Source organism: Triplophysa rosa, linkage group LG2, assembly GCF_024868665.1.
Source record: "Triplophysa rosa linkage group LG2, Trosa_1v2, whole genome shotgun sequence".
In the NCBI taxonomy this organism is placed as follows: Eukaryota; Metazoa; Chordata; class Actinopteri; order Cypriniformes; family Nemacheilidae; genus Triplophysa; species Triplophysa rosa.
The window spans coordinates 9,348,148-9,361,069 of record NC_079891.1 but is presented as its reverse complement, the minus strand read 5'-3'; the positions used below and the strand labels follow the sequence as shown (position 1 = coordinate 9,361,069).

At 41.3% G+C, this 12,922-nt stretch overlaps 1 protein-coding gene across 1 annotated transcript in view; it reads right to left on the bottom strand.

Annotated features, from left to right (window-relative positions):
- The window catches only part of ank1a (ankyrin 1, erythrocytic a), a 371,228-nt gene that overhangs the window by 221,208 nt on the left and 137,098 nt on the right, over positions 1–12,922 (bottom strand). The window contains exons 24-25 of the mRNA XM_057351699.1: positions 2,735–2,831; positions 2,452–2,530 (exon numbers count right to left, since the gene is read on the bottom strand). Of these exons, the coding sequence (XP_057207682.1) occupies positions 2,452–2,530; positions 2,735–2,831 (176 nt within the window). The remainder of the gene's footprint in view (positions 1–2,451; positions 2,531–2,734; positions 2,832–12,922) is intronic.

The following is a 12,922-nucleotide window of genomic DNA, read 5'->3' as shown; positions in this document are numbered from 1 at the left end:
CAGCCAAGCATTCACGTAATGCTAAATATGCTAAATAAACCACCGGGAGACTGCATTTATTAGATATTATTTACTAGAATAATTTTGATTGTTCTATAAACACCATGCACTGTGCTGTGTTTGACCTTTGGAACAATGCACATTGTGAAAAGCGCTATATAAATAAAATTGAATTGAATTAAATGGAGTGCATGACTTCATTAAAAAAAACATGATTTTTGATTTTTTTAAACGAAGTTATCTCATTTTGGAATTAAACTCTTCATATATATATATATATAGTGTCATGTCTCGGGTCTAGCACTCTCCATTTTGTCTGTCCTGTCCTATGTCATTGTAGTGTCGAGCACGTGGCTCTGTTTTGACAGCTCGCCACGTGCTCTACCCCGCTCCTCTTGTTACCTTATTAATTCATTCATTTGGGTTTCCTCTTTTCACCTGGTTCTCCTTACTGTCTTCCCCTTTCCCGGCTGGTTCCCTGTTTCTGCCCTTTATATTCCGTGTGTTTTCACTTGTCCCGTGTCAAGACCTTTAGAGTTTATACCCTTTTGACTGTTCGAACGTTAGATTCTTGCCTAGTCTTGTCTTGCTTAAAGTAACCTTGTTGTGTTTGCTCACAAGTCTTGTCCTGTCTTGGCTCCAGAGTTTAGAACACTCCCGGGTGTCTGCCTCTCTTTTACCATTGTCTACCCAGCGACCTCCCGGCTGCCGGCTTCGATCCATCTACTGCTGGCAACGCACGCTACCGAGTCTGCTTTCAGTTGTGGGTGGAAGGAATTCACCAGGCAAATTCCTGGTAGTTCAAGTGGTTTCACCTGTCCTGTGGATTTATTCCAGTTTCGAGTGATTTCATCTGCCGTGTGGATTTATTCCAGTTTTGAGTGACTTCTCTGCCTTGTGGATTTACCCCTGTTTCGTGTGGCTCTTTGCCTTTTGGATTACCCTTTTGCTCAGGGTACAACTATCTGCCCCACGGACTGTGTTTTCGATCCGCCGATTGTCCGTGCCGTTTGCCAGCTCTCAGTACAGGCTGTTCATGGACTCTTAAGACTGTGGATTGTTCCCTGTTTATCACCTCGGGGTTCTGGCCTCTCGCGGGCCAACAGACTCTGCTTGCTCTCCCCCTAGACCATCTTCCACCACTGGCCGAACGCTCGAGCCATCTTCCCCCTCATTCTCCTCTGGACAGTACTCTAGTTTTCCGCTCTGGCGGATACGTTTCTGATGATTCTCCGCTCCGGCGGGTTGTTTGGGGTTTGTCGGAGGCATTAATAAACCTGTATGTGTACCCTGCACTTGACTCCTGAGTAATCCCTGACATATTTTATATATATACAGTATATCTCCCATGGGTCTGTCACAAGCCAAACTTTTACAAGACATCTTGCGGCTTTTGTTTAGATGAAAGCGCATAGCGACAATTCTAGTAACTTCTTGTGGAAACCTTAGCTTTCATTCAGTGGGAAAATTTCCACTGAACATTAATTGCTTACATAAAAACATGAGTCGCGAGATGCTTGTTACACAAATAAAGTTTAACAAATGGACAAATTACTATACTATAGCACAATCATTGACAAAGACTGCCCTGAAAATATTTGAGAATTGCACCTGGGAATATTCTTAAGAACTTCCTACAATTAATCTTAATGAAAGTTCTTATATTTTCTCTTGAGAACAGTTTTGTAAATCTGGCATGTTCGTGTGTGAATTGTAGAAAATAGAACTTAATGAATAGGTAGAGGTGAGGTAGAGTGTGTGCTGCGAATGCTGGGAAATGTCTTAACATTGTTGCTACGGGTTTAGGAAAGCATTGTTGCAATCATGTGGTGTAGACTCTATACTGACTTCCACGCTGCTGCTTCCTCAAATCCATTTCACCTGCCTCATTCAGAGTTCATATAAATTAAACTCTATTCCGTTTATTAAAATACATACTAATTGGAACAATAAAGACCTACCTACTACCCCTAACCTTACCATACACTTTATTATTAAAGACCTGTTAGCCATTTTCACATATTTTCTGCATTTTGTTGAAAATAAATTCTTGTATGATCTGATATGTGACTTGAAAATGTAGAAGACCGAGTTCGGCAAAAGGTACCTTCGAACCTGCGCCGATAGTGTCAAAACTATGCATCACGTGTCTTTCTCACTACACCACTGAGGCTACTGCAAGACTCGTCGTTTTTATACTCAAAATATTTTGGGGGGGGGAGTACCCACATTTTTGTGCTTCCGACGCCCATGTTACAACGCCCATTTATGGATGAGGACTGTCAACCATCTCCAGCTCTTTTTTATTATTAACATATTCTGCAAGGAAAACTTGACCCTAAATGTACATCCAAAAAATAGGTGTTGCCATGATAAATGTCCAAAAAACATTGTATTGCCATGAGGATATGTGTTTTTTTTCTCTAACTGTGAAGTTTGCATTATGTTTACCAGATCCATTTCCTGTTCTTTCAGCATGACTGTTTCAGGGGACACACGTGGGATCCTTGGAATAACAGGGGATTGATTCCTAAGGGTAAAAATGCAAGAATAATCAACTCTGAGACAAAGTAATCGTAACTAGAAAAGGACATTTTAGCCCCATCATAATAAATGCAATTAATCCTACATGAGGTTGTCCACAAATCTTTTGGATTTAGCCATCTTCTGATATATTAATTTGTCTATTCATTTTAATCATATTTGACATTATCACCCCAGCCCTCCTTCGTACTCAAGAACTTTTTTGGGGGAGAGAAAATCCTCATCATGGTCCTTTCTGTCCTCCACCTTCATATACCTGGTCCTCTCATTCCCCAGCAGCTCTTCACCTAATGTAAGAATAAAATGGCAGAGAAAAATAGAAAATTGATTGATATTTATAGAATATAGACACTGAGATAAGTGTTCTGATAGTGCAGCATTTGATATGATACACATGTTCTACCATGGTTCTTTCTGAAGTACCATGTAATCAGCACGGAACATAAAGAACATATGACATCCATTTAGTACCAAGGTATATAATAATACAGTTTCCCTATATTGTACAGTATTATACACATACAGCATACTTACTAAATAAAATACTGGTAACTACATGGACTTAATGTGTATTAGAGTAAGGTTTCAGGGCTAGTGCCTAGTAATTACACAGTAACCTGTAGAACAGTACTGTAAAGTACTACCCTAAGTACCATGGTATTACCAAAATATTTGAAAATTAAAGTATCACTGTAATCAGATGACTTTACATTCTTACGTAATGTAGGATGCTCTATTTTCAGTAACACCATTTCAAATTATTGGTAACTATTTACAATAAAGTTAAATTGTTAACATTAGTAAATACATTTGCTAAAATAAACTAACAATGAGCAATATAGTTTTCAGCATGTATTAACCATTGCTCTGGTTAGTTAAAACAAATACTGTGCAGTAACTTATGTTTCTTGCCCCTGTGTTTACCTTGCACCATTTGTGACAGTTAGTAAATGCTGAAATTAACATGAACTAAGAGTTATAAATGCTGTAGAAATATTGTTTATTATTGCTTTATGGCAGATAATACATTAATGTAAGCAATTACAACTACACTGTAAATTATTACCTAGTTATTTTTATGCCATTGTTTGTATTACATGTGAACTTTTAACCCTTTGGGCCTCTTCATTAGGGGTCACACTTGGCTTCTTTACGGTCAAAAGTGACCAAAGCCTCTTTTCAGGAAAATTAATGTAATACATTATTTTATTTATATAGATTCGCTTAATAGGACTAGGTGTTATAATCCCACTATTTCAGCACAGTTGAATTGCCCAATAGTACATTTCCCACCCCTTATGCATGACGGGGGAAGCAGTCAAGAATATGAATAGAGGAAAGGAGGTCTGAGGTTTCACTGGGTTCGTCGGGTAGGCATCCTCTGTATTTGGGGGATTAAGGATTATAGAAATACATAGCATACTTACCTTTCCTTGCCATTATCAGAGAGACATCTCATGAGTTGTGTGTCCCACTTTAATGACATCCATTATCCAGGGTGAAAGATGCCTTTTGGTGAGGTTCTGCTGATAATGCCCTTTTTGTATGGTTCCCATCAATGTGACACATCGTCAGTTGTGCACCTCAGCCTCATTGGGTGTTTTGGCCCTTTATCACAAGACACCCTCAGCCAAGGGAGGCCCACCGCAGGTTGATCAGACCTGGGTGTGTGTCGCATTATTACAAGGTCATCTGGCAGCCCATGCTGTGTCCATCCGACTAAACCACAGCCATTGGCTTCTTCTTTCTGCACCACTGGCCAGTTCTTGATTATCCTCCACTGGACCTGTCCTCTGAGAGTGACTTATTTGTCAGCTATGGTGACCTTTGCATTTAATCCGTCCAGTGTGTAGTGCACTTACGCACTGCAAGTCATGAACACATATACACTAGAAGTAGTGGACAGCTGTCACTGCAGCTCAAAGGCACCTCAGACGTTACCCGCCGGCCCTGAGAATCGAACCCTCAACCTTCTGATCACGAGTCCGACTCTCTAACCATAAGGCCACGACTACCCACACCGTTAATGCGCGGTCAGTGCCCCCGGTCCCGTATGGCCTACCACTAAAACACATTACCAAAATCAACGCAACCATATGCACCGACCCATTGGCTAAGGCTGTTATAGCCCCACTGGCTCTCTTAATGCAAGCTCAGTGCCCCCGGTCCTGTATGGCATAACATTACAACACATTACGATAACCTCGTCGCAACCATACATCCCACCCCATTGGCTAAGGCTGTTCTAGCCCTACTGGCACGTTAATGCATGCTCAGTGACCCCAGTCCCACTTGTGTACTCACCAATCTCTCCAGGTTATTGGCGTGAGACACTGAGCTCATACATTGAAATTGGCCACATCAGGCCTGGCAACAAGCCAAATTGGAAGCACCAGAGTTTCAGTGTTTCAAGAGCTGTAATATTGATTTTCTTGAGTCCACTGGCTGTCTCTTGCCTGAGTTGTTCCACCTGTTCGGCGTCTTTAAGGTCTGTGGTGTACCACCGTCGAAGGTTTTTGATGGGCTTTTCCATGACCGTTGGTATGGGCTCACCCTTTATACAGAACCTGCCATTAGTAAGCCCTTGACAATATAAATTCTGCTGGATTTGACCTCCATTTTGCTCAACTAATGCTCTCCTGTAGCTTATCCAGCAGCCTTTTTGTACATGCTTTAGTTGTTGTGATGGTTGTCATGTCATCCATGTATGCCCTGATTGGAGGTAGGCGCAACCCATTTTTCAAACGCTCTCCTCCAACAACCCAACGCAAAGCCCGGATTATTGTTTCCATTGCCATTGTGAAAGCCAGTGATGAAATTGTGCAACCTGCCATTATGCCAACCTCCAGCTGTTGCCACGCGGTGGTACTTTCCTGTGTGGTAATTTTCTGGAATATAATTACTGTATATATAATATATTTATACTAAACAGAAACTAGGCTGTTAAAATCCATTTTTTTTATTTTTGATCAGTGCCATCTGGTTGTAAAAAAGTAAAAACATGTGACATGGCACTGTAATGGAGTAACCACTAGGTTCCAGTTTAGCTTTCCAAAGAGTAGGTTGTGAATTCCCTAGTTGTTCAAATGTGATTTAGGATTTGTGGATTTGTATATATATTTAGACAATCTCCACTTTTTTGTCAACTTTTACATATATTTGGTTAGATAAGTACCAAATGATGCATTATAATTTACAATTACAAAAATTTTGTTAGAAATGTAACACATGGAAAGCCTTTTTGTTACTCAGTATTTGATCATTAAAAAACCTTACAAAATAAGGAACGGATAGTGATTCAAACACTTTATACAAACATTTTGCAATTAATTGGTATTTCATTCAATTTACTGGGACTCTTCGTTTAGGGGTCACACTTGGCTTCTTTGGCGGGGTGTGTGTCATACCTGTAAACTAGTCGCTTTTTGGCACAATTAACAGTTTTGAATCAAAAATAGGTCATTTATGTGAATCTTGTAAATCCAAAGAGGATTTTCCGTGGGGGGGTCTTAGGCGTCTACTCTCTCGAGTCTTTGGTCCAGCACTTATTCATTTGGCCAACCAGAATCAAGATAACAGCTAACAGAGTCATATTTTTTTTGTCCTTGGACAACCAGAATCACGCTTTCTAAAGGTCATGTTTGCGCCCGTGAAAAGCATTGCTGAAAGGGACGAGCACAAAGTGTCTGTCAAAGAGAAAATAGAGTTCATATTTATTATTCAGTTCGCCCGTGTGATCGAAACGGCTATGTTATGAGAGACAGTTGCCAGTCTCCCTTTCGAATTTCCACTTCTAGAGCTCTGCCCTTCTAAGTGAGTTAAGGCACTTGGGTACAATTGATTTTCGTCCGAAGTTTCAGTCGCAGATGCTGTAGTTTACAGATGATATTTAATTATTATTTTAGAGACCGATCAATTCGCTTCATAATACATTAATATGTCGTCAGGAGCTACGCGGATTACTTTTGTATTGCTGGTATCTTCTTTTTGACCTTTCTTTTTTATGAAAGCTCTTAATAACTCGCATCAATCAGGTCCTGCACTTTATCTCTCTTACATCAGTCTCATTTCACCTCTTCCAAGTTTGCAGGTCTGGTGAGTGTGTGTGTGTGTGTGTGTGTGTGTGTGTGTGTGTGCGTGCGTGCGTGCGTGCGTGCGTGCGTGCGTGCGTGCGTGCGTGCGTGCGTGCGTGCGTGCGTGCGTGTGTGTGTGTGTGTGCGCGCGCACGTGTGTGTTTTTATCCTTAATGAATTTATTTAACGTTTTCTCAAAATTTGCTATGTAGAAGCCTTACCACTTAATTTCTCTCTGTCTGTGTGTGTGTGTGTGTGTGTGTGTGACTATTTTGCAGTCTTGATATTTAGAGTGACACCCCTTGATTTCTGTTTACTTTTTTCTGCACAGTGGCTGATTTGTAGTTTGTACCACCAAAACATTCTTTTTTTTCATATTCCCCGTTCAGTTCCTATGTCGAGCATTTTTACCGCAAAGGAGCCAAGGGTGATTTTTTGTGACAGTTTAAGGCCGGATTCACATTTCGTGTCCCGAGAGCATATTCGTTATTTTAAATGTAGAAGCGCTGCAGCCGTGCGGAAATAGGGGGCGACGCGGTCGCGACGTGCATGCGGTGCGACGCACTCTTTTTTTCAGGTGCGTCGTGCCGCATTGAGATGAAAAAAATCTCAACTTTTCAGAAAGGCGCAAGCGCATCGCAAGTCGTGTGACAACAACCAACCAGCCAATATAGACAAGCGCAATGAAGATGCAGACACAGATGAACACAGCATAACTAAATCTAGTAGCAGAGTTATTGAAAGGTATTTTCAGTGCATATACTGTAATCCATATATCCTTTGTTTATACCTCCTCGTCTCAACGGCTATCGTGGCCCATGGTTGCTTAGCAACGGCAGACGCTCTGCGTGCGCAACTGCCGGAGTGCTTTGTAAAAAAGGAGAAAGCAGCGCATCTTGTGTTTTGCACGTGGTTTTAGACGCGAAATCTGAATCGAGCCTAACGTCATGTTCTTTCTAAGATTGTGTAACAAAGTTAGAATTGTATATAGTTGTATTGTGAAATTCCCCTGAATGCAGCAGCAGCACCAGCTGTTGACTTCATGTTGTAATGGTGCCCTCATGTGGTTTGTGTTAGGATTGCAGACAAAAATGGTTGCTCTGATGGAGGATGACGCAACACAGCAGTTGCAATGTGTTGTGCGCTCTGATGGAGGATGACGCAACACAGCAGTTGCAATGTGTTGTGCATGCTGTGGGTGTGTATATTCATCCACCATCTAATATTGGTAAAATCGTTTGATTATAATGTAAAATAAGTAGTGGTTTTGACTATTTTATGTTTATTATTTAGTTTAGCTAAATCTTTGATAAATTAATCTGGGTTGTAGAGTATATTGTATTTGTAAAATATTTTTTGGGTGAACTCTCGTAGGATAGCACTCAAATAGCAAGGCCACGAGGTGGTTAATTTTACTCCACATTCCATTTAGATTTTTTATGTCTGCAGAGAAACACAACCACTAAGGATGCTTTATTTCATTTTCCAGGTATGTCTCTGCATATTTTTGTGTTAATTAATATGATGTTCATGTTTCATGTAAAAGTATAGTAATGTGTAGTCCACGCTGTGGATTTGTTATGTCTGCAGAGACACACAACCACAAAGGATGCTCTATTTCATTTTCCAGTTAACAGATTTACACCAGCTAGAAGTTGTGGTTGTGCATTCTTTGGGGAATCACGAGTTTGGCCACTGACCTGTCGGTGTTCAAGTGAACAAAGTTAAATCCACAACGCAGAATATAAGAGGGAAGAACAGATCCGTGACAATGGGGCCGTGACCTGTTGGATTACCTGATCATCTTGATGAAGATCGCTGGGAGGTTGCTGGTCATATCTCTGGATGACAGGGTTTGATTCTAATGGACTTTTGAATACGGACATTTTGTACTGATAATTAATTGTTTTGGCACTATTACGGATTAATACTGATTTACTTTTAAATTAATTGTTTCAGTAATTTTCATTCATGGGTGAAAAATTTGTTAAACGATTTGATAAGCCCTTTTATCCCACAGGGAAGAGGCGTCATGACCAACAGCCCTCGTAGTGGAGAATCCATGTCTACTGTTAGTGGAGGAAGTCCTTCTTGCATGGCATTTGATAATACACAGAGCTTTGCTCGTGGCATGTTTTTTCAAGACACGCCTGTGGAGCGTCGTGTTATAAATACACTTCCTTCATTTAATGCAAATAGTGATAGTCAGATCTTAGATCGTCTAACTGATATGTTTGAGTGTCTTGGTGTACAAATTATCGATGCTGTTGCTACAAAATTAATGGGAAACAGAGAAACATTTCAACGGAGCCAAATTCAGATATTTTTCCTAAGCAATATGTTTGGGCATTGCACATGTCACTACTGACAGAGAACCTGTGATTTTCAGAGATGGTAGTGATTAATTTCCAGTACATGAATGCATTGAGATGACCAAAACCCTTCTGTCAAAACAGAAGTGTGCTGTTGAAAATCAAGCAGATGAGATAATGTCACGATTGATGGGTAAAGCGAGAGACATTGTAAGAATTAGTCTAAAAAGGGACACTTCTCTTGATTTTAGGAATGACCCTGATGTAATCTACTCTATTCTCCTAAAATATTTTAGTGTTGCACCATCGTGTCTTCCTTTGGCAGACTTTTATTCAACTCTGCCTATGCATGGTGAATCTAAAGTAGATTACTGGATCAGAATCAATAAGGCGGCAGATCTACTGTAGCACATTGGACATTTTCAATGAAGAGGTGGCCCACATGTTCGTAAAATACTGCCCTGATCCTGTACTATCTGATCTCTTTAAGCACTAGCCAAACAGTGCATGGACTGCAAAAGAAGTTGGATGAAGGGGAGGTTGGATGAATATCAGAGAGGGCAATGCTCTTCTCTGCCTTCTGACAGCTCTCTTGACGTGAGAAATGTTGATGTCGTATACAGTGATAAGCAATTACCAATGTCTTATTTTCAGGAAACGTGCTGGCTGTGCAAACTATGCGAATTCCTCACCTTTACCTGATGGCATGCAGAACTGGTCACACAATAGTTGTGGTCCAGATCAAGTTGCTCCTAGGTCTCATGATATGGGTAAATCGGATGAAAATATCCTGAACCGAATTGATGGGTATGTTGGAGCAGGACTGTAGTAGTGACAGTTTATTCTTTGCTCCTGTCTTTGTGGCTGATAAAGTGGTCCTGGATGGCATGCTTGACAGTGGATCCATGGCATGTACTATGAGTGAAAGCGCAGAAAAGAGTGTTAGAAGCTGGTATAATTACCGATCAATGTAGAGGCAGCTCAAATGTTACGCTAATTGGATGCGGGGATAACCAGGTAAAACCGAAATGCATTGTTACACTTGAGCTGGAGATATATGGATGTAAAATGTTGTTACCTACCTTGGTTGTCACTGGGCAGCATGACAAATTGATTGTTTGCACAAATGTCATCAAACACATAAGATGTTCTAAGCAGTGTGACCAGTTTTGGCAGATGGTTTCGATACCTCATACTTGTGATGATCCAACGTCTGAAACGTATCCGTCTATGCTTGCAGGCTTGAATCGCTGGAGGGGTTACGAGGTGCCAGATAAAATCGGCACCTCCAGCAATTTGTCTGGAGCCTGGTCGTGAGTATTTTGTATGGGTTAGGTTACCTAAACACACAGTGGTGTCTCCAGGCAGTGCTGTGTTGCCACAGCCTACAAGTTTGCATTCAGCACCTAGAGGCATTCTTGTGGCTTGATTTGTCAAACACCTTTGGGGGGACAGGTGGGTTCCGTTGAAGTTAATTAATACTTGGAGCAAACCTGTTATGTTGAGACGTAATGCCAAGATAGCAGATTTAATTCCTTGTCATGCACTCGAAGACATGGATGACGGGAACCTGCTTTCTCAGACACAACAGACTCAACCAGTGGGTAGTAGTTTCACTGGTCAACGGTCTGTTGCTGAGAAGTTGAGGTTGATTGGTCTAGAAGGGCTCGATCTAGATTCCTGTGATGTGTCTGAGCATTGTAGACAGAAATTGGCTGATGTAATTGTGCAGTACAGTGATATCTTTTCATGGCTTCATTGAGACTGTGGCAATGCTACTGGATTTGTCCATAGGATCCATTTTACAGACACAAAACCCTTCCGTCTTCCCTTCCTACGTGTGGCTCCCAGTGAGTATCAGATGCTGCATCGTAGTCTCAGTGAGTTGGAGGAAAACGAGATCATTCGTAAATCAACTAGCGAGTTCGCATCTCCTTTAGTTATTTTTTTGGAAAAAGAACAGTGATTTGCACGTTTGTATAGATTTTAGGTGGTCAAACAAGAGAACACATGTAATTTTCTTCGAAATTCTGTGTGATTTCTTGGATATGTGATTGATGATTAAGGTTGCGAGTATATCCACAATGACCAGCTTGGATCTGATGGAGGCTGATGGAGTTACACCATCCCAGAGGTGCATAAGATCCTTTCTTGGGATGATCAACTATTATCAGCATTTTGTACCTAATTACACAACCTTTTTTGATTTACTGGAAGGTCAGACAAAGAAAAGCAAAAGTGATTGTGAAAAAAAGGAAATGTGCATTAAGGCAATTGACAGTAGCTGATTTGACACCTTAGGCGGAGCTGGCATTCAAAAATCTTAAAACATCCATGGTGGAAGTTGTTGTGTTAGCTCATCCTGATTTCAGCCGCCCATTTGTCCTTTCGACTTCAGATGGAATCAGACCTGTTCTGTCTCAAGTTCAGGCTGGTGACAGTAGAGCTAGACCGATAGCGTTTGCCAGTAAGGCGCTCTCTCCATCTCAGCGTAATTACCCAGCACATCGCTTAGAGTTTTTATTGTTGAAATGGGCGGTTTGTGAAAAATGCAGCCATTGGCTGAAAGGTCATGTATTTACAGTGTGGACTGATAACAACCCTCTCACTCACATTCTGTCTAAACCTAAGCTTGATTGTTGTGAGCAGCGCTGGGTTGCCAAAATTACGGTGTACGGTTTTGACATCAAGTATGTACTGTACCAGGAACACAGAATGTTGTGGCTAATGCTTTGAGTAAGATTCCGTTTGCGAGATCTAACATCGGCTCTAGACTGTTAAGAGAATTATATGACAAACTTTTGTTTGAAGTGTAGGAGGTTTCTGCTTGCTCTGTACAAAATGCTTTTCGGTGGTCTTGTGGGTCTGAAGGAAAGCATAGTATTTCTGATAGCGGCCTTCTGCACAGTAATTGAGTGAGTGTTTTGCGGGTGTCCTTGGATGAGGAGGAGGTAATGGCCATACAAGATTGGTATAGAACATGGGTAGACGGTGCAAAGACTTCGTGCTTTGTTTTGGATTATTTTCCTCAGATTTTTTCTTAGCTAGAGACACAGTTGACATATTCTGAACGTGACCTGTGTGAAAGCTCTCTGATAGTGTGCTTTCAAGGGTCATTTATTATGTGGAGAGGTATCGCAGACCAAGCAGGCGTGAAAGAGCAACTGAATCTTTCAGGGTCCTTAGATATCTTAAGCATTGGGAGAAATGTGTTGTGAGAAATGGGATTTTTTATCGGCTCTCCCATGATCATTTGTCTAAGGGTAGGTGTTCCCAGTATGTAGTCCACGAGTCACTTCAGTTGGAGGTGTTGAGGGGTATTCATGATCACGCTGGCCATCAGGGCCAGTCCAGGACTTGGGGCCTGGCGAGACGCCGGTTTTTTTGGCTGAGCCTTGACAAACATGTTAAGGAATACGTGCGACACTGTTGTAGGGTATGGTCGGATCAAAGTTTACCATCTGTGATCGTAAAACACAGTAACCTCTCAGCAGGACTACGACCAGGCACCAACAAGTCTGGCCAACTGTCCTATTCTCAACACCTTCATCGCTGACCAGGACAGATTCGTATACTCTCCCCTGGACTTCAAAGGAGGTTCTTGGGGGAGGACAGGACTGTTCACCAAAATGAGAAAAGCCACGTGGCCCTCAGGGACTGAGAGCCTCAAATTCTTCCAAAAGAATGTCTCTTTCTCTTTCCTTAGCCACAAAAGACTGGTTTAAAGTGTATACACATGAATCTCCACATTGTATGCTTGTCTCTATGTTATTCTCCTTCACCTATAACCTCAAAGGCATATGTGCTTAGTGGTATTCTGTGTATATTTACATTCTTGTCCAAACTACAGGTCAATGTAATTGTAACCCTTTCATGTTTCATATCTACGTGTTTCCCTTTTCATTTCTTAGAATATGGTGTAGAGTTCCTGCTCCAAACTCCCAGGCGACCATAAATGCAAATGAGTTAGTGTGCCGGACAAAGAAACATGTT